Below are 22,679 nucleotides of genomic sequence, written 5' to 3' on the forward strand. Positions count from 1 at the left end.
CATGGCCTTACACATGTGAAACTTTAACAAACTCCTCCAAGTTGTTTTGAGGTATCGGCTTCAAATTTGAAGCTTCAAATTTGTTTCAAGTATGCGGTTAAGGGATCAAAACTGATTAAAAATTATTAAAAACGTGAGTTTTTGAAAATAATTAGGGGTTGTGGCGAAGACTGACCAAAAATGTCAAAGCTTTCGCATAGGCTGAGCTGAACCAAACTTAGTATGACATGAGATATCGCTCTGCCCAACAATCCTATGGGATCAACCGCTGACATAATGAAAGCCACACCCCTTGAGAACAAGAAGTCACTTATTTGCCTGGAAATGTCCTTCTCTTACCCTCTTGACCTAATCAACATGAAACTGTCTCAGAAGACAAATAACATGTCGGTCTCAGTTGCTTTAGAGCATAAACAGTTTTTGGTAGAGGGCGTGGCTGTTACGGCGAAGTGCAGCATCATACCGTGACCATAAGTTTGGCTCTAACTTCCACTTAGATAATCAAATCTAGAATTATGCTGCCCAAGGTGGCAGCATGTTGGAGTAGCTCTGTTGTTTTTATGTTGCAAATCTTTTTAAGGAACTTCAATTCCTCCTCTTTTGTGGGTCAAAAGTTGCGTTTTGAATGCTGTGCAGCTTGAAGGATTTGTGCTGGCTTTTTTGATTTTTGGAGTATTTGTTATGAGGCGCCCAGTGAACGCTGGAGATAGGCACCAGCAACCCCCGCGACCCCATGAGGGATTAAGCGGGTAAGAAAATGGATGGATGCTATGATGCGTACCCATAGCAACCAGTTAGTTTTCTACAACTGGGACCAGCTGGTTAACATCCCAAAAGCTGAAATAGTGCTTCAACTACATCCCCAAATCCCAGATGAATTGAAAAGTAGGCACTGAGGATGCAAAGCAGGAGCAAGAAAAAGAGAAAGATGAAATTTAACCCATCTCTTACATTGATTATTATGGGCAATCTGAGATATTTGGGAAACAAGCTGGAGGAACTTCAAACCTTAACAACTGGAATGTCAGATTTCAGCCAAGTTTTTAAGACATCTCACTGGACCACATCTAAGCCTGACTGAAGTTTATCTTCAGGCTTGCTTCTGATATTCCCAAGTGGTGACCTCTAGATAGGCAAGCATGTTCTGCGGAGGTGTGTAGGCACCAATGCTGTGCTATGCTGTGCATTGGTGCTATGCAATGCTTTTTTTTTAAGTTTCAGTGTTTTCTCATGTCTTTTTGGTATTTGAGGAATAGTTTGGTCCATGTTAAGAGTCTACTTGTCCTGTAATGTTTTTATTACTACACTTCTACCCTAGATCATTACAAAAGCCTCAATAATTTTTATTTTATTATTTGTATTATCTTGTTAAAAATGTTATTTCTGCTATAGGTAATACTATTGAACTAAGTAATGCCAGACGGAGACCTGGGAAAGCTGGCAAAGATAACCTCGATAAACATGCTGCAACTGGAGAAATATTGGATACCAGGGATGAGACAGCTCATATAACAGTGACCAATTTGGCTGAAGTGCTGTCAGACCTTAACCCGCGTGACCCCCTTCAGAAAGTTGTCAGATTCAGTCCTGACATGAACCTTCTGCTGACTGGAGGCACCGATGGATACATCAGGATTTGGGAGGTGAACTTCTAAATTTTAAATTGATATATTTAAACATATCCCCACATGAGGGACAGAGGTGGGGGAGGGCAGGATCAAACCTCTGTCCAATCCCTGCTATTTGGTCCGAATGCTCTTCAAGAGATCTAATTTTTTTGCCTTTTTATGAATACATAATGCAGTGACTACTGGCAGGATGGAAGGACCATTTCACACAAAAAGTATTTCTGAACAAGATTACCAACTATAGCTTTAATGGGTTTCAAGCCCAACCTAGCAATTCTGCCCCGGACCCTGCTCCTCCCACTACATCAGGTCACACACACACACACACACACACACCACCAAAAGCTCCACATGGAAAACTCTAGAATCTCATCCACTTACATATAGAAAGTCAGTAGACCACATTCTGTAGGGTTACATTGCTCTGCACACATATCAAACAAATCAATAGTTTGAGCTAAAATCCTTAAAATAATACCAAATGACAATAGAACCAGTGAACCTTCTACATTATGCTTTATCATAAAACACTATTGTGACAAGGTTGGAAATATTTTAGTTGTTTCCAAGGACTTTATCCTGAAAATGAGATTTTTGTTAATTTATTTATATTTAGTAATGATACGAGAGTAAAGTTGTGATATTACCAGAGAAAAAAGCTTCTTTAATGAGAAGAAATCTATAGTTATCAAGATCTGACGTGACGTGATCAGCTCAAACAAACTGCAGACACAGCCTGTGCCAAGCATTTTTAGGCAGGGGAAAGCCTGCTCTTTCTCTTCAAGCAGAGATTTATTTTAAGCAACGACGGTTCAGTGAAAAAATAATTCTAACATCCCGCTTTGTTGACCAATGCAGGATCAGCGGCAGCAGCTTTGCACATGAGTGATTAATTTGAGATGTGAACACGCAGTGGAACGGGTCTCTTCCTCTTTGTGCCTTCGGCAGGCAGGCAGCAGCCTGGTAGCCTGGCCAGCCAGACTCAGGTTAGCTTTGCTATACAACAAATTGACTGCTAACTTCAGCCGTATTGAAGAGAGCCAAAAGTTAATCTGGCTGAACAGGCTAGCAGCCAGGACAATGTTTGGAAGGTGGGAAGGGCAGGGCTCGCAGCAGACTGAGCGCTGCTTTTGCGCGTTGTTGTCGAAGTCTACAACAACACAGAATAAAGTTGTTAGATTTGCCGCTAGTTGCTTTTCTATGGAAAAAAATTACTATAGGGGTCAGAAAACTCGCAAAATCTAGTGACAAAGTTGCTGAGTTGGCAACAGTCTCTCTATCTCTCACTCACTCACTCAGCAATGCCACCATGCTAAGTACCGGTATTTTATGTCCAGCACTCAAACACCTCTCTCTTTCTCAAGTAATTACATTACTAGAATCTTTCTCAAAAGTCTCAGATTACTCTATAAATCGTTCAAAATCTACAGCACTGCCAATTAACTGCTCTTTACAGAAGCCCCTGCATTTACAACTACAGTCAGGGACTATTAATATTTGGTTATAACTGTGTCGCCTACATTGGCAGATTTAACTAAAGTTGACCACATACCACATTTAAAGAAGATAGAAGAGGATCTTGACAGAAATAAATTTCTACTAATTTCACTTATGGGAAGGGTTGCTTCAATTAAGGGTAGCTCTCCTGTGCTGAGCCATGCGTCTGTCGAAAGAGTCTCCACAGACGCATGGCTCAACACAGGAGAGCTACCTCCTCAGGACAAGACTCTGCTGTCCACCTACACCTTAGACACAAAATCAGGATATCCACAAATATGCACTAATTAAAAATAATGACTAATATGTAGACAGTACTATAGTATAACCATATTAGCAGTTTATTGGCAAAAAAGGTAATTTGGGGTTTAAACGGAGTTACCCTTTAAAAAGAAGGCAACCAGGAAGCATTCTTATCAGATGCATGAATCACTTCACCTGACTCCTTAAGTCCTGCAACCCTTTGGAGGATGCCCATTTCAGCTCCTTGCGAGAACCTATATAGCTATTATAGACTCTGAAGCTATGTGCAGCGTATTACTAAATGCAGTGTTATTTATTGCATTTAGTGTACATTGTTTTGAAAAGGGAACAAACTGGGACTCTGTATCAGTAAATCCCTAATATCAAATTCTTATTGTAGTTTTTATGGGTGGACAGAAGTCCTGGCTGGGACACCCCTAATAGGAGACACATTTGTTTGCATCTGGATGCCTAAGTTGTGCATTTTTGTTTTAACCTATTTTATTATAATTTTTTTAAGTTTCCATCCCTTAAGAAAAAGTTTGACTTTAAAGCACATGAAGAGGAGATTGAAGACCTGGATATGAGTACAGAAAGCAAGGTAAACTATGGACAGCTGTAAATTTGGATTGAATGAATTTCCTTAATAAATGTTCTGTTCAACAGAAATTTTAAATATGTTTCTTCACACAGCAACTTGTGACTGTGGGGCGGGACTTTACTTGCAATGTATGGAGTGGCAACCAGCTAGTTACAGGTCTAAATTGGTATGAAACCAGGCCTCAGATTGCTGAAAAGTCGTATCGATATATGGCTTGCAGGTAAATTAAAAAGGACATGACAGGTATTATATCTTGATAGGTCCATTTAAATTGTTTTCATCTCTTTCTAGGTTTGGATACAGTGCAGATGAGAAAGATGCACTAAGGCTGTACACAGTGCAAATCCCTCATAGACGAGACAAAAAACACCCTCCTTGCTATATCACCAAGTGGGACGGCAAGATCTTGCTTCCCATGTTAACATCTCCCTGTGGCACTGAAGTTATCTCCAGTCTGGCTGTCAGGTAACTGATTCAGGACATCTAGATGATGAGAATTGCATTTTATTTTATTCAAATATGATCAAACAAAGTAAGTCGGACTCGTTTCCGGTGAGAGTTGGACTCCGCCAAGGTTGCCCTTTGTCACCGATTCTGTTCATAACTTTTATGGACAGAATTTCTAGGCGCAGCCAAGGTGTTGAGGGGATCCATTTTGGTGGCCTTAGGATTGCGTCTCTGCTATTTGCGGATGACGTGGTCCTATTGGCTTCATCAGGGCGTGATCTACAGCTCTCACTGGAGCGGTTCGCAGCCAAGTGCGAAGCGGCCGGAAAATCAGTGCCTCCAAATCTGAGACCATGGTCTTGAACCGGAAAAGGGTAGAGTGCCTTCTCCGGGTTGGGGAGGATGTGCTGCCCCTAGTGTAGGAGTTCAAGTATCTTGGGGTCTTGTTCACGAATGAGGGGAAGATGGAGCGGGAGATCGACAGGCGGATTGATGCAGCGTCTGCTGTAAAGCGGGCGCTGTACCGATCCGTTGTGGTGAAGAGAGAGCTGAGCCAAAAGGCCAAGCTCTCGATTTTACCGGTCGATCTACGTTCCTACCCTCATCTATGGTCACGAGCTTTGGGTCGTGACCGAAAGAACGAGATCCCGGATACAAGCGGCTGAAATGAGTTTTCTCCGTAGTGTGTCTGGGCTCTCCCTTAGAGATAGGGTGAGGAGCTCAGTCATCCGGAGAGGACTCAGAGTAGAGCCGCTGCTCCTCCACGTCGAGAGGAGCCAGTTGAGGTGGCTCGGGTATCTGGTCAGGATGCCTCCTGGACGCCTCCCTGGAGAGGTGTTCCGGGCACGTCCCACCGGGAGGAGGCCCAGGGGAAGACTCAGGACACGCTGGAGGGACTATGTCTCTCGGCTGGCCTGGGAACGCCTTGGGATTCCTCCTGAGGAGCTGGCCCAAGTGGCTGGGGAGAGGGACGTCTGGGCCTCCCTACTGAAGCTGCTACCCCCGCGACCCGACCCCGGATAAGCTGAAGAAGATGGACGGACGGTTGGATGCTCAAACCTGTGCACGGCTGCACAGTGGCGCAGTGGGTAGCGCTGTTGCCTTGCAGCAAGAAGGTCCTGGGTTCAAGTACACCCCTGGGTCTTTCTGCATGGAGTTTGCATGTTCTCCCTGTGCATGCGTGGGTTCCGGGTACTCCGGCTTCCTCCCACAGTCCAAAAACATGACTGTTAGGTTAATTGGTCTCTCTAAATTCTCCTTAGGTGTGAGTGTGTGCGTGAATGGTTGTTTGTCCTGTTTGTCTCTGTGTTGCCCTGCGACAGACTGGCGACCTCTCCAGGGTGTACCCTGCCTCTCGCTCAGTGAACGTTGGAGATAGGCTCCAGCAACCCCTGCGACCCCATGAGGGATTAAGCGGTTTGGAAAATGGATGGATGAATGGATGGATGAATGGATGATCAAACCTCAAGATAACATAAATCAGGCCATAGCAGATTTTTGGATAGTAAATTGATTAAATGATTAAAGATAACTTTTAATAAATACTAAAAGGTTAAATAATAATTATAAATGTTTATGTGATAATTTCGATCTCGGGACAAACAGTCCTGGTTTGGAATCCTAAACTACAGATATGCAGGGTTAGAGGTTATTTTATGCATTTGTTTTTCTGAGATTTTTCGTGGCTCTAGTGGCTCGCTCTTTTAACACAGTAGGCTGACAGGAAGAGGGGGAGAGACATGCGGCAAAGGACCGCGGGTTGGATTCGAACCCGGGTCGACAGCGTCAAGGACTAAGGCCTCTGTACATGGGTCATACTACCTGCTGCACCAATATTTCATGGATTTTTAAAGAAAACATTTGTTTCACTATCTCACTATGAGACACGCCTCCAGCATCGGTTCCCCAGAAGCTCTAATGCATTGCATCAGTCTTGACTGGCAGTCAGAAGTGACGTCCACTCCTGTCGGTAGGAGGATTTCCTCCCAGTATAAAAGTCTGATTTCAAACAGGCGACCTTCAATCTTGCTCCTCTTCTTGCTCCCAGAAGCACTCTGACAGTTAACACGGGAACTATTGAGCTAGGTTCACAGAGCGAACTAATAACTCTGTCTTCCTATGCTTCTAAATGTGCTCGACTGTTCTGAGTTTTTCCACAGCAACTTATCACCAAACTAGCTGCACAGGATTAGCTTTTGACTAGCCATCCCCTCACCACCAGAGCTCACCACAAACGATTAGGGTGAACTCCCTTGGCTGGAGCCAGTGTCGCCGCTAACTGACCCAAAGGAAGACAAGGCCACCCTCACAGATTTTAGCATTTTTGCCAATGCTGAATCTGAATAGTGGAATCCGTTAGTCTTGGGTTTGATGATGATAAGCAGGACTACAAGCCTTTCACCATCCCAATGTCGGAAAGCTCATGGGGACGGGTTGATACCAGTTGCAGACCAAACCTGACTTCAACAGACCTGCACGGTGTCTGCAGAAGGGTGGCAAAATAGCTGGGCATTGAGTGGCTGAAAACCCTCATAGACACCACCACATCTAGGTATGAACAGAAGAGGTCTCCAAGAGCATATAAAGTGTTTTTTCTCAGAGGAAAACTGACTCCTTGACAACCCTGTGGACTCGTGGCAGCCATCCAAAAATGCTGCAAGGAGAAAAAGAGAGAAGGCGAACCGCTCATACTGTCTCTGCCCAGAAAATCTCTGTCTCCCCTTAAAATAATAGATTGGAAATACCTCTATTGACACCTAGTGGGGAAATTCAGGTGTGACAGTGGCAAAAACTGGAAAATAGAAGACACCAGACTCACACACATATTAAAAAAGCTACATTTATGTTAATAAGCACGTTTCCATCAACCTTTTTTAACGCACATTTTAAAGTATTGCATTAGAACGTATTGATGGAAACAGCAACATTCAAATGAACTTACTAAATTTCACAAAAATTATTGATGCTCGTTTAGACAGACGTCTGCTTTCGTCAAATGTAGACATGAAACACAATTTCTACTTTGGGCGAACTTCGTCTGAGGATACTTAGATAACCTTCAGCAAACGTCTAAACATTCTGGCTACAGTTGTTGGCAAAATTATTGCAAAAAATTAAATTTATTCAAATATGCATAATATGTACATAAGAGAAAAATATTTACAGCAACTGTTGTTACAATCTATACCAAGCATGCAGTATTTTGCATTAAACAAGACATTTACATTAAAAATTAAAGGAAAACCTCAATTAAATTAAATTCAATTCACAACACATGCCATCTCACGGAATTTTACAAAGTCAAATTCAATCAAATCATACAGACTTCACCTCAGCCATTTAAAAACTACATTGCTTAAAGATTGCTTGAAGCATAAAAAACATTGTGAGCACTTGGAGTGACCAGATCCCTGACACATGAATAAAAGAAGTAGTAGTGACCAAGGATCAATAATCTTTGTCAGTTACTAGTCACTTTACAGATGAACTACTAGATCTTGTATACAACATCCCCACTAGTGCTAAATTCTTCCCGTCCTGTGCCATGCAGTTTTCATACCACACTATCACACTTGAAGATAATGCTTTCTATTAATGATGCAAGGCCTTCAAAAAAAGGTTCAGTTTCAGAAGTTTTCCTCTGCATTATGGCATCATCCTCCTCAGCTGGTGTATTGGCGGATTTGTCTTTAGTCGCAGTTCCACTGACCCGGCTGTTTTCACCCACCATATTTGGCTCCTCCCAGGTTCGGATTATCGTTGCCCGGTGTCAATGTTTGACAGTCACTTCTTCTGGCTGTGCCCGGCCGGGTTCCATGGGTAAAAGCCCGACCACCAGGCGCTCGCCAGCGTGCCCCGCCTCCAGGCCTGGATCCAGGGTGGGGCCCCCGTGACTCGCGTTGGGGTGAGGGAACATTTCGTCCATTTATGTCACTCATCATGAGGGGTCTTGGACACTCTGTTGAAGAGAGGGACGGAGCTCTCCACTGACCACTACCTGTTCCGTGTCTTTATTGTTGAGACAACTAGTCGGAGCTGTGGCTGCAAGGTTGTCGGTGCATGTCCCTGTGGCAACCCTCGATCGCGCTGGTGGACACCAGCGGTGAAGGAAGCTGTCAAGCTGAAAAAGGAGTCCTTTTGGGCTTTATTGGCCTGTGGAACCCTGGAAGCAGCTGATATGTACCGGCAGTCAAAGCGGCAGGCGGCTCGGCTGGTCGTTGAGGCAAAAACTCGGGCGTGGGAAGAGTTTGGAGAGGCCATGGAGAAAGACTTCTGTACGGCTTGGAGACGATTCTGGCCGAGTAGCCGGCGTCTCAGGAGGGGGAAGCAGTGTAGTACCAACACTGTTTATAGTGGGGGTGGTGTGCTGCTGACCTCAACTCGGGATATTGTGTGTTGTCGTGTGTGCGAAATACTTCGAAGACCTCCTTAATCTCACCAACATGTCTTCCATTGAGGAAGCAGAGCCTGGTGGTTAATAAGCTCCTCGGTGGCCAGGCCCCGGGGGTGGATCAGATTTCCTCTGAGTACCTTAAGGCTCTGGATGTTGTGGGGCTGTGTTGGTTACCATAACTCTGCAATATTGCGTGGGCATCAAGGGCAGTTCCCCTGGATTGGCTGACTGGAGTGGTGGTCCCCCTATTTAAAAAGGGGGACCTGGGGTGTGTTCCAACTATAGAGGAATCACTCTCTTAAGCCTCCCTGGTAAGGTCTATTCCAGGGTTCTGGGAAGGAGGGTCCATTCGAGGGTTGAATCTCGGATTCAGAAAGAGCAGTGTGGTTTTCATCTTACCTGACTCCGCCAGATAGATTTGCTTCGCATATCCATCTGGAAACCTTCCGTTGAAGTAATTTTGGGAAGGGGCGAAAATACTGGTTAGCTGATTGGCCTATGTTGGTGATAGACGGGCCAAATAAACCAATCAGATTCGTCGTCGCTCGTAACAGAGCGACGACGAAAACACAACCACAAGCCAAGCTACTCTTGCTGCTGCAGGTAAAGGCTCGTTAGCTCAGCAAAGAAATACTCTGTAATTCCGATAAAACTTGCTCGATAGCCACGCTAACGCTAGTTTTATCGGCTGAAGCCGCCATGTTCTTTAGACTGAACTGTCGCTCCTCGTTGCGTCACACCTCAACCCGCCTCAAAGCCAACGCTGATTGGACGTTCGTTTGGTGAACTGCTCCAAATTTTCTTTAACAGAGAGTAGCCAGACTGATCTGCGAGTGAAACCTTGAAAGCTCGCGAGATCAGGATGGTCTCACGAGGCTAGTTTTCATCCCGGCAGTGGAACACTGGATCAGCTCTATACCATCTGCAGGATCCTGCAGGGTATGTAACAGTTTGCCAACCCAATCTTCATGTGCTTTGTGGATCACAGAGCGACCCCCTTCCGTGGTCCTGTGGGGGTACTCCGGCTGTATGGAGTACTGGGCCCTCTCCTATGGGCTGTTAGGTCTCTGTATGACTGGTGTCAGAGCTTGGTCCGCATTGCTGGCAGTCAGATTTGTTTCCAGTGAGAGTTGGACTCCTCCAACGTTGCCCCTTGTCGCCGATTTTGTTCATAACTTTCACAAGACTTTCACACTAGATTTAATAATATTAATTGAAAAGGCTAATTTAAAGTAAAGCTGTGTGCAGAGGACAGTGAACTTGTCAGACAAGACTTAAATGCTGCACAATTAATAAATAATAAGGCATATTCTGGTAAAAATGCAATGTTTAAGACAGCAAACTCATTTACATAATGATGTGAAAAACTGCAATATGCATGATTTGTAACACCCTGAGAAGCTAAAAACATTTGAAATTGAAACCAGCATCTGAGAGACAGTAGCTACTTTTACATGGACAAAAGTAATCAGAATAAAGGGCTCATTGGAATAAAAATGTGTCATGTAAACAAGACCATCGGAATATTGTGATCGGATTAAGCTCCATCGAAATGAAATTGTAATCTGAAGTAGGGAGGTGTTTTATTCCGATTGATAATCAACATGCGTATAAACAATTGCCAGGCTTAAATTATTCCAAATGTGGCAAACTGATCCAAGTGCACATTTGCACCCTACGTAAACATAAAGATGTATTTTGTGTTGTTGAGTGGAGGAAATATATCGGAAAACAAAACTGTCAAGGGTCCCAATACAACCTCTCAATTTTAAACTTTAAAAGAGCTCAAAAATGTTATTTATTCAGTAACGTTTTAACTCAAATTAGAACCTTGTGCAAGTCCAGCCTGGGCGCTCAGAAGACACGCAAACTCTTGCAATACTGCTTGGTTTACTTCTTCTGTGTTTTTTGGCGGAATTTGATAACTGTGTATGTCAGAGTGGTTGCATTCTGAAAAGGGTTGTTCGGTATACCGGTACTACTTTGCTACCGGGGTACTGCAGCCTTTAAAACGTTCTGTACTGCATGTGGATGGTACCAGTACTTGTGATGACCAGTACTTGTAGCGCTAACCACAGCACCCGCAACAGCATCACTGAGAGGAAAAGGAGCTAGTCAGAAAGAGAGACAGAGAGAGACTTTGTCAATAGATTTAGCAAGTTTTCAGACCCCTCTAGTGACTTTTTTCAGAAAAGCGACTAGCGACAAATCTAGGAACCTTTCCCTGTGTTGTTGGAAACTTTAGCAACAAGGCGTGAAAACAGCCCTTGGTCTGCTGCGAGCCCTGCCACTCCCACCTTCCAAATGCTGAAGTCAGTGCTTCGTCCTGGCTGCTAGCCTGGCCAGCCAGTTTAAATTTTGCCTGTGTTCGATACAGCTGAAATTAGCAGTCATTTTGTTGTAAATAAATCTCTGTTTTCCCTTCCGTTAAAATGCTCGGCTGAGGCTGTGTCTGCAGGCCCTCTGACCACCGCCAGCAGAGAAAGGAAATCCAAAAGACTACTACTACTAAGAATACTACTACTACTACTACTACTACTACTACTACTACTAATAATAATAATAATAATAATAATAATAATAATAATAATAATAATAATGCATTTTATTTATAGGGGGCTTTCTCAACACTGAAGGTCACCTTACAGAATCAACAATAAAACACTCAATCCAATTTTGATTGAATCAACAAAGAGCAGGCATAAAATAAAAAAGAACAGGGGAAAAGATGGGATCCGTACAATCAAATTAAATTTAAAAATAATAAAGAGTATGCCTGTCTAAAAAGATACATTTTAAGTGAGTTTTAATAGTAGTTATGGATGTGGAGTGTTGAATGTAGCGGTCAAAGATTTCCAAAGATATTAGGCTGAATAACTGAAAGCTCTAAACCCCATGGTAACCAGATGAGCATGTGGAAGGATGAGCTGAATGAAAGAAGAGGACCGGAGAGAGTGAGTAGGTATCTATATACGAAGGAGCTCAGTGAGATACTTGGGGGCAAGATTATTGATAGCTTTAAATGTAAGGAGAAGAATTTTATAAATCATACGATATTTAAAGGGAAGCCAATGAAGTTGCTGCAGGACAGGTGTTATGTGACTGACAAAGAGGGTTCTGGTTATGATACAGGCAGCAGAATTTTGTAGTAGTTGTAATTTATGAATGGATTTGTCAGGTAGCACATAGAGAAGATAATTGTAATAATCTCAGCGAGAGGTAACCAGGGTGTGAACCAGAATTTCAGCACTGTTAGCTGAGAGAGTTGGATGTAAGCGAGAGACGTTGCGTAAATGAAAATATGCTGACCGAGTGATATTATTAATGTGGGACTGAAATGACAGAGTGCTATCTAGGATGACACCCATACTCTTAACTTGAGGGGAGGGAGACACAGATAAATCATTGATGGAAATGGAAAAGCCATTTATTTTGGAGAGGATGGATTTGGTGCCAATAGGAAGGAGTTGAGTTATGTTACTATTAAGCTTGAGAAAGTTTAACGAGAACCAGGATCTGATTTCCTGAAAGCAATTTGATAGACAGGTGGTAGGGAGGGATTTAGTGGGTTTGGTGGATAAATAGAGCTGGGTGTCATCTGCATAGCAATGGAACTGGATGTTATGTTTAGGAAAAATATGGCCAAGAGGGAGAAGGTAAATAATTAACAAAAGGGGTCCAAGGACAGAGCGTTGGAAACATTGCCATCTCACATGTTGCTGAAGTCTCTGAAAAACTCAGGAAGATCTTCTCTAAACACAAGATCCTAGTACATTTTAAACCTAACAGGAGCCTTGTACAGAGGCTGTCCCATCCTAAGGACAAAACCCTCAAACCTAAGATGAGCAGAGTCGTGTATGCAGTTCAGTGCAGTGATGAATGTTCTGATCTTTATATTGGAGAAGGCAAACAACCTCTCCACAGTGCTTGTGCACAGTGCTCCTGTGCACTGTGTTTAGTGCTTGTGTACAGTGCTCCTGTGTTGAGCCATGGGTATGGCTCAGTACAGGAGAGCTATCTCCTCAGGACAAGACTCACCTATCCACCTGCACCTCAAGGATAAAGGACACTCTTTTGAGGACTAAACTGGTCAAATTTTGAACAAAGAAGACAGATTGTTTGAGAGATGCGTGAATGAAGCCATTTACATAAAGCACAAATAAACCTTAAACAGAGGAAGAAGGCTCAGGTTTCAACTTTCAAAAACTTACAACACAGCGATAGGTTTGTTTCCTGCTAAGTTTCATCCCAATTCACACCTACATTGATGTGATCACAACATTTCACCTGTGAGCCAGGCAAATGATGAGCCTCACGACTCTCCGGTGTGAGGGGCGATCAGTTCCAGGTTAATCTATATGTGAATCTAAGCTCCAATGAGGCCTCCTCGGTAGATCTATAAAGCTTGGAGTTCCACGCTACTTGACACACTACTATTTTGAATTGAGAAACCTTTCTGGATGGGAAGCAAAACGTCTTCAGCTTCAGAACAGAAGTCCAGTTGTTTTTTTTTTTTTTTTTTTAGATTGATCATGACCTGGATGACTGAATCTTCACCAGCGTATGGAAGATCATCATGACTGATGTGGCCAAATACACAGCTCACACCAAACGATAGACTTTAATGACCTAGAAGAGTTTATTACCTGTCTATACAAATCTATCTTCTGCATTGTTTCTCATAACTACTGTCCGTCCATCTGTTTTCTTCTACTTATCCGGGGTCGGGTCGCGGGGGTAGCAGCTTCAGTAGGGAGGCCCAGACGTCCCTCTCCCCAGCCACTTGGGCCAGCTCCTCCGAGGGAATCCCAAGGCGTTCCCAGGCCAGCCGGGAGACATAGTCCCCCCAGCGGAAGTGGAAGAATGTCCAGCCCCTCTCGAAGAGACTGGTGCCAGAGCGGTGCGTCGACGTGAGTTCGACTATCTCTAGTCGGAACCTCTCAACCTTGCGCACGAGCTCAGGCTCCTTCCCCACCAGAGAGGTGACATTCCACGTCCCAAGAGCCAGCTTCTGCAGCCGAGGATCGGAACGCCAAGGTCCCCAACCTCTACTGCTACCCGTTGCACAATGCGCCTGACCCCTTTGGCCCCTCGACAGGTGGTGAGCCCATCGGAAGGGGGACCCATGTTGCCTCTTCGGGCTGAGCCTGGCTTGGCTCCATGGGTAAAAGCCCGGCCACCAGACGCTCGCCAAAGTGCCCCACCTCCAGGCCTGGCTCCAGTGTGGGGCCCCGCTGACCCGCGTCCGGTCGAGGGAACACGAGATCCAATAATCTTGTCCATCATAAGGGGCTTTTTGGGCTGCTCTTTGTCTGGTCCCTCACCTAGGACCTGTCTGCCTTGGGTGACCCTACTAGGGGCTTAAAGCCCCTGACAGCATAGCTCCTAGGATCATTGGGACACTCAAACCCCTCCACCACGGTGTCAGGGGCTCTCACAACTATCTTCATGTCCTATTTCACTCCATCCATAGATCTTCTCTTTAGTCTTCCTCTTGGCCCATTGCCTGACAGGGTTAAGTTTCATGGGTCCTCTTGGGTCCTTCCTCTTGACACGTTTTATTTCTTGCTATGATTAACCTCATTCCTCTTCTTTCCAGGGGAAACTTCCATCTTTCTAGATTTTTCTCCACCTATTACCTGTTATCATAGCAGATCACAATGTCATCTGCAAACATCATAGTTCAAGGAGACTCCTGTCTAAATTTATTTGCAAACTTCTCTCAGCACCCTTTTATATGCTTTCTTTAGATCTGTAAAAACAAAGCAGCTCCCTCGAACTTATTCTGTACTTCTTTATTAACATCCTGAAAATGAACCCATTCAGGTGCTGAGTAAATACTAAGAAGAAATCAGTGTATGGATTTGCCAAAATTCTCTTCAGTAATAAATAGTTTCTGAAGTAATAATTCATCACCTGAGGAAAATTTTCTGGATTAAAGGACTAATGCCTCAGCAGGATCTCGAAAAACTAATCCATGTATTGTTGAATTGATTACTGCAATGGTGTCTTTACAGGTCTGCCAAAAAGGTCGATCAGACAGCTGCAGTTGATCCATAATGCTGCGGATGTAGGCACATCCTCACTAAGACTTAGAAAGTACAGCACATCACCCCAGTTCTAAAGTCTATACACTAGCTCCCTGTATCTTAGAGAACAGACTTAAAAATACTTCAGTTTCTATAAATCCCTGAATGGCTTAGCGCCTAAATATATCACAGACTTGCTGTTAGTGTATCAACCATCCAGGCCACTCAGGGTTTCTGGTGCAAGTCTATTCTGCATACCCAGAACCACACATGGATCAGTGATTCCTAGCTGAAGCAACTGAAGCTGTGTGCTAACTTTTGATATATTGATATCATTAAACACCTTGACAAAGGCGGTCTCTGTACTGTGGTGAGCACGGAAACCTGACTGGAATACGTCGAAGCGGCAGGTCATTGTTAAGAAGGTGTTTAATTGTTGAAACACAGCTTTTTCAATAATCTTACTGATTAAGGGGAGTTTTGAGATGGGTCTGTAGTTCTGGAAAAGTAGTTTTTCCAAATTGTTATTTTTCACCAGTGAAAATAATTGCTGTTTTAAGGAACTTGGAGAAATCACCTGACAGAAGGGACGTGTTTATTATCTCAGTCGAATCCGACGCTATGACAGGCAAAACTTTCTTAAAGAAAGCTGTGGGTAGAACATTAAGGCAGCAGGAGGAAGAACTTAGCTGCTGAATGATCTCCTCTAAGCTTTTGTAGTTTATTAGGCTAAATTGGGACATTTTGTCGAGATAAGTTCTAGTTGGATATAGCTTTGGCTCTGAACTTCATATGGATGTACAGACACAGGGGGATTTGTTAGCCTGTTGACAGTGGCAGATAAGGCATGAGCATTATTACTGTTTTTGTTGAGGTTCTCAGAGAAGAAAGATTCCCTTGCATTTTTTAGTTGTAAGTTATATCTGTAAAGTCTCTATTTATAGATTTCATTGTGAACCTGGAGTCTCGTCTTTCTCCACCTGCGTTCAGCTTTTCGACACTCCCTTTTTTCACTTCTAACTGCTGGAGCACTTCTCCAAGAAGATTTTTTCTTCCCGGAAAAAAACTTCACTTTATTTGGAGCAATGCAGTCAATGATGTCTGAGACTTTAGACTGAAAGGTATCTACTAGCTTATCTACTGAGTAGCAGCGCAAGGTTGAAGTAGCAGAGTAAGCTTGGATAAAAGTTTACGTGGCATTGTTCTTAAAGGTGTGTTTTCTTATGATGCCACTTTGGCTAAATGAGTCACTGGAAATGATGACTTAGACTTAGACAATTTTATTGTCATTATGTATGTACAGAGTGCATACTGAACGAATTTCATTGCATACAGCATACGACAGTGTAATGGAATTGCAGGTTGAATAAGGCAGCATTCCAATATGAAGTGCAGCAGTGAGCAGAATGTAACACTACAGGAAAAAAACAGTGTGCAAGAACAGCATATAGAAGATGCTTTCAAAGGTTACAGAAAAGTAATCAGATAGGGCAACATCAGTTACATTGACCTTGGAAATCTTTAGACCTTTAGTGATGATCAAGTCTAAAATATGTCCCTGTTTGTGCGTTGGCTGTTTGACATGTTGAGTTAAACCAAAGTTTCTAAGTGTCACACAGTTCTTTTGCACTTCTGTCTTCAGGGTTGTCATTGTGAAAGTTGAAGTCTCCCTCAATAATTAAACAGCAATAATCAGCACATATCACAGATAGAAGCTCACTATGATCATTAAAAAAGTTTGATGTGAACTTAGGAGGCCTGTAAACATTCAGAAACATAGTTCGTACCGGGCTCTTTACCTGGTGAGCCAAATGTTCAAAAGAGTTGAATTTTCCCAAAAACACCTTTTTACACTTTAGTGAATCATTAAACAATGTTGCTACTCCTCCACCTTTCCTACAAAATTGTAGTTTGGAGGAGTCGACTCTATCAGAATAGCAACTTCATTAAGGGACCAAAAGTGATTTGACACTTGACTCAGAGGGCCGCAAAAAAAAAAATAAATAAAAAATAATGCTGCATGTGTTCTTTCTTTGTTAACCTGTCATTAATTAAGCAGTCTGGAGTTGATTCCAGGTGTGCGTTTGCATTTGAAAGCTGTTGCTGTGAACACACAAACGAGCTCTTAATGGACATGAAATAGACCATTCTGAGGCTGAAAAAAATAAAAAATCCATCAGAGAGATGGCAGAAATGTTAGGAGTGGCCAAATCAAACAAAGGCCAGAATTGACTTTGCCAAAAAACACCTGAAGAAGCCAGCCCAGTTCTGGAACAGTATTCTTTGGACAGATGATACTAAGATCAACCTGTACCAGAATGATGGGAAGAAGTAACCTGACTCAAGCCAGACCCATGTCGCTCCGCCTAGCTTCACTCACATACATCTGGGACACCGCCATAGGAATTGCCTTTATTGAAGGCTGGGCCTTATCAAAAATTCTTGCATATGATTGGATAGGCCACTTGTCTGTCATCTTTATCGACGTGCTATTTCAACCACTCACACCGAAGCAAACCCGTGACGCTGATGATAGCGACGCAGGAAAAAAAGTGTTTTATGTGTTTGCGGCTCTAGTGGCACGCGTTTTATTGACAGTGAGCTGACAGGAAGAGGGGGGAAGACAGGCGGCAAAGCGCCGCGGCTCGGAGTCTATCCCGGGCCGACCGTGTTGAGGACTAAAGGCCTTCTAATATGGTTTGCGCTAACCGCTAACCGCTGCGAGGCGCATCCGTGGTGGACGCGGACGCGCCCCGGAAAACAAAACTTGCCAAATCCTGTCGGGAGAAGGGCGAAAACATGGTTTCCACCAACAAAAGCCTTCAGAGCCATTCTCTGATGTTCTTTTAATGAAACAGTATTAGGTAGATTGGACAACACGGAAGAAATAGCAGCATCAATGTTAACGCTTGCTTCCTCGACGAGCCGCCATTGCTATCAAAACAGTCTCACGTCACGGTCGCTTCTCCACTACGTCACATCTATGAAACTCCAGCCCTCTGTCCTGATTGGCCAGACCATAAAATTGGTTGTAGAAATCACTTTCTATGGGCGATGTCCCAGATGTATGTGAGTGGAGCTAGGCGGAGCAACATACGTCTGGCATGAGTCAGGTTAGGGAAGAAGTAAGTTTGGGGAAGAATTGGAACAGCTCATGGTTCAAAGCACACCACATCTTCTGTAAAACATGATTGAGGCAGCGTGAGGGCATGGGCTTGCATGGCTTCCAATGGCACTGGGTCACATGTGTTTATTGATGATGGGACTAAAGACAGAAGCAGCAAGTTGAATTCTGAAGTTTATAGGGATATACGTTCTGCTTAGATTCAGCCAAATGCAGAAAAGTTGATTGGATGGGGGTCACCGTACAGATGGACAATTATCCAAAAGCAACCCAGGATTTTTTTTAAAGCAAATAAGTGGAATTTTCTGCAGTGGTCGAGTCAACCACCCTATCTCAACCCAATCGATCATGCATTTCACTTGGCTCAACTTAAGGCAGAACTTAAGGCACAAAGACTCAAAAACAAGCAACAACTGAAGACAGCTTCAATAAAGGCCTGGCAAAGCATCACATAGGAGGAAACCCAGTGTTTGGTGATGTCCATGGGTTCCAGACTTAAGGCAGTTATTGCCTGCAAAGGATTCTCAACAAAATGTTGAAAAGTAACATTTTACTTAGGGTTATGTTTATTTGGCCGATTACTTTTGAGCCCCTGAAATGAACACTTGTTTGTACTCGTACTTGTTTAATCATACATTGTTCTTCAACCCATTGCATTACCTTTAGAAGAACGACTTCAAATATTTCAATATCATTATTGCAAGAGCTAATACTTCAAGACCATTGTATTTTGAAATGGAAAAAAAAATTACCAGATTTGCTAAATTAAGTAAAGGATTTAATGTAGCTATTCATTTTCCCCATGTCATTTTTATTTGAAATTTGCTCAAAAATGTCAAGCTTTTAACGATGTCAGATGGAAGCAATAATGTTTGACTTATCTTTAACAGTGACTCTGGGAGGTTCCTTGGCCTTGGAACTGTGACTGGATCAGTGGCAATTTATATTGCTTTCTCTCTACAGGTAACACAAATATCATACACTGCTTACAACAATCTAAAGAACACTTTAATCATAAAATCATATTAAATCAGTTAAACTATGTTTATCCGTGTCAGCTGTGTTGATATTAATGGAATTAACAACAGGTTCACTAAAGGGGCAACAATGAGACTATATCTAAAACAGGAATAGTTTTACTGGTGGAGGCCACAGACATTTTTCCCTCTCGACTTTTGTTGACTTCTTTTCAGTAGTTTTGCATTTGTCCGAGTTCAGTGTCACCACTGGTAGCATGAGACGATACCTGCAACCCTACAAATGTTGTACAGGCAGCCAATTCCACAAGAATGGCACATCAATAAGTGTCATTGTCAGAAGGTTTGCTGTGTCTCCTAGCACAGTCTCAAAACCATGGCGGAGATTCCAGGAAATAGGCGGTTACTCTATGAGAGCTGGACGGGGCTGTCACAGGTCCTTTATCCATTAGCAGGACTGGTATCTACTTATTTTTTGCAAGGAGGAAAAGGAAGAGTACTGCCTGAGCCCCAAAATTGATCTCCAGCTGGCCAGCTGCATGAATGTCTTTGACAAAACCGTTAGGAACAGACTTTGTGAGGTGGCCTGTGGGACTGACATCCTCGAGTAGTCACTATCACTGCCCAGCTCCTTGGAGATCAACTGGCTTTTGCCAGAAAACACAGAAATGGCAGGTTTGACACTGGCGGCCTATTCTTTTCACAGGTGAGAGCAGGCTAACTCTAAGCTCATGTGAAAGACATGGAGGGAACTGGAGAAGCTGTGGTGAATGTATGCTGCCTGTAACATTTTTCAGCAATGACATTTCAGCAAATTGGAGTAGCCTGCCGTATTGAATTTCACTTACTTGGTGACGGGTTTAAGCCCTCTTTGGGTTGATAATTCTTCATTTTCATCAAACATTGTACCATCCTAAGTTCTGTAACTCATTACCAGTTTTATATCAGTGTGATGATCCTGCAGGATTTTGTTTGTTTTTGCAATTAACATTTGACATGGTTTTAAAGTTTCCTTTTGTTTTTGAGCAGTGTGCTAACCTGAATCTGAAGATGTAAAACAGATGTATGAAAGTTTCTTTTTTTTGTTAATTTGTGCAGAATCTGTACTATGTTCATGAGTCGCATGGCATCGTTGTGACCGATCTAGTCTTTCTGCCCAACTTCTTGAAAGGCCAAAATATCAAAGGGAATAATAAAACAGCAATGCTGAGTGTAGCTGTGGATAGTCGGTGTCAAGTACATACAGTCACCAAAGGAAGTAAGTTTGGCATGTCATTTGTTTAATTTAGAAGCATATCTCTGAAATTCTCATCTTTAATTCATGTTTTTATATTTACCTTAGGACCCATCCCTGTCTGGCTGTTCTTTTTTGGGCTCATGTTCGTGGGAGTGCTCCTGATTTTCCAGTACTTCTTTCCCGTATTTTTCTAAAGGATGCATATTATCAGTGATTAATAAAAGCTATGACAAGTCTTTTGTTAGCACCAGCAACCCTTGTTTTAGTACAATAACAAAATCCAAACGAACAAAACCATAGTACAGGATTTTGATTGAAGTCTTCATTAGTTCTTAATATGCTTTGGATTTACGTAAGCTTTTCGTCCGGTTTCATGACATGATTTTGAATTTGTACAAAATGTACAGTAATTATTTCCACATCTTTGTAAAAACAACCAACCTTTTGTATTTTCATCATGTTCCATCAATATTTCAGCAGTTTTATAGGAAAATACCAATCATTGTATAGGCCAAAAGAAAAATTGGGGAAAGACTTTAAGGTTTATTTGCCATTTACATGGTTTTGAAGAATTGAATGTGAACACAAAATAGAATATTTGAGATAACTTGATCTGACCACAGAATAATTTTAGTAAAAACAATTGTATGAAAGTCTGGTATGTTTTCATAATCTCCATTTTATAAAAAAAAAAAACAATAAATAAAATGAAGACAAAATCTAATCTTTTGTATCGTGCTTCTTCATGTTCCTTTGAGTCTTCCTTGTTGTTGTTGTTTTCAATTTTATTCAAATAGTGCATTTTTACAACACATGTCCTCTCAAAGCTCTTTACAAAGTCAAATTCAATCAAATCATAGAGCCAATCTATATAGAATAGAATAGAGACAGTCTTGACAAGTAGCATTCACTTCTTAAAGAGCATAGAGCCACAGTGGACAATCGTCTGCATTGTTGATGGCTTTGCAGCAATCCCTCATACTGAGCATGCATGAAGCGACAGTGGAGAGGAAAACTCCCCTTTAACAGGGAGGAGAACCTCCAGCAGAACCAGGCTCAGTGTGAACGCTCACCTGCCTCGACCCACTGGGAGTTATATAAGACAGTGCAGAGACACAAAAAAGCACATCAGCACACATTGATCCAGGAATCCTTTCTGTTATATGGTAATAGCAGATGATCTCCCTCCCCTGGATGGTGTTACATCTAAGAGGACAAAAAGTTAAATGTTGAAATAACAAACTGCATATTGGAGAACAGTAGGAGAACTTAGCAGAGTGAGAAGAATAGCTTGTGATGTCCCCCAGCTGCCTAAGCCTATAGCAGCATAACTACAGAGATAGCTTAGGGTAACCTTAGTCATGCTAACTGTAAGCTTTAAAATGAAAATGAAAGTTTTAAGTCTAGCCCATCAGTAGACCTGCAGTCTGAAAGCGAGGTGCTCTGTTAGTGTCATGGTTTTAAGGTGCTTGGCCCACATGCAGATACAGTCGGAGAAAAATAAGCCGTTAAAGAGGCAATACACGGATCTGATTGCTCACAGCGTGAGCCGCAGGCGAGGTTCAGAATGTCAGAATTTGGAGCACTGCGAGAGGAAAGATGAAACAGATTAACGCGAGCCGAGTCAGGGAAATCTGTGCTGATGCTGCTTCGCTTACCGCTAGGTATGGAGAACCTATCAGGGGAGGGTGAGTGCAAGAAGGAATTCTGCAACTCTCTACTTTCCGATGGGAGGAGATGGCTGAGTGACAGGTGAGCTGGCGGATGGAACATAGGCGGGGAGCCCGAGCAGCACCACAGCGGAGACAGGCACGAGGAGCAGCTGAAGGAACCAGAATGAATTCAGGGGAAGGGGTCCCTTGTCCGGCTTGGTTCCACCAAGGTAGCTCGAGGGGAACGCCAGAGCAGAATCTGAGCAGAAGGGATTTGCACCCTTCTCACATGTCACATGAGAAGGGTTTGTGTGGAAATCTGCAAACAACCAAATCACACACATATATGTGTGTGTGTGTGTATATATATATATATATATATATATATATATATATATATATATATATATATATATATATATATATATATATATATATATATATATATATATATATATATATGTATATATGTGTATATATATATGTATATATGTATATATATGTATATATATATATATATATATGTATATATGTATATGTGTGTGTGTGTGTGTATATATATATAATGAGTCATGATAGATGAAGATCCAACATGGAAATCATATAAAAATAAAAATATCCAAAGCAATCGCTATTTTAAAGGAAGATTCTCACTAAATATTTTCAGTTTATCAACATTGTACAACTCTTTGTCCCATACCTACTTTATTGTATAGAGATCTGGGGATTGACATATAAAACTTATAGACAGCCATTATTTATTTTGCAAGAAAAAAACTAAAAATTGTTTGCAATAGTCATTTTAGAGATCCTTCCAATCCATTATTCATATGACATAAAATACTCAAAAT

At 42.4% G+C, this 22,679-nt stretch overlaps 1 protein-coding gene across 1 annotated transcript in view; it reads left to right on the top strand.

Moving 5' to 3' along the window:
• The window catches only part of preb (prolactin regulatory element binding), a 54,624-nt gene extending 33,724 nt beyond the window's left edge, over positions 1-20,900 (top strand). Inside the window, exons 4-10 of the mRNA XM_012857131.3 lie at positions 1,393-1,643; positions 3,889-3,969; positions 4,062-4,189; positions 4,261-4,434; positions 18,853-18,925; positions 20,038-20,197; positions 20,282-20,900. Coding sequence (XP_012712585.1) covers positions 1,393-1,643; positions 3,889-3,969; positions 4,062-4,189; positions 4,261-4,434; positions 18,853-18,925; positions 20,038-20,197; positions 20,282-20,370 — 956 coding nt within the window. The 3' untranslated portion in view covers positions 20,371-20,900. The remainder of the gene's footprint in view (positions 1-1,392; positions 1,644-3,888; positions 3,970-4,061; positions 4,190-4,260; positions 4,435-18,852; positions 18,926-20,037; positions 20,198-20,281) is intronic.
• The last annotated feature ends 1,779 nt before the right edge of the window (positions 20,901-22,679 follow it).

Source organism: Fundulus heteroclitus, unplaced genomic scaffold, assembly GCF_011125445.2.
Source record: "Fundulus heteroclitus isolate FHET01 unplaced genomic scaffold, MU-UCD_Fhet_4.1 scaffold_61, whole genome shotgun sequence".
Classification (NCBI taxonomy): Eukaryota; Metazoa; Chordata; class Actinopteri; order Cyprinodontiformes; family Fundulidae; genus Fundulus; species Fundulus heteroclitus.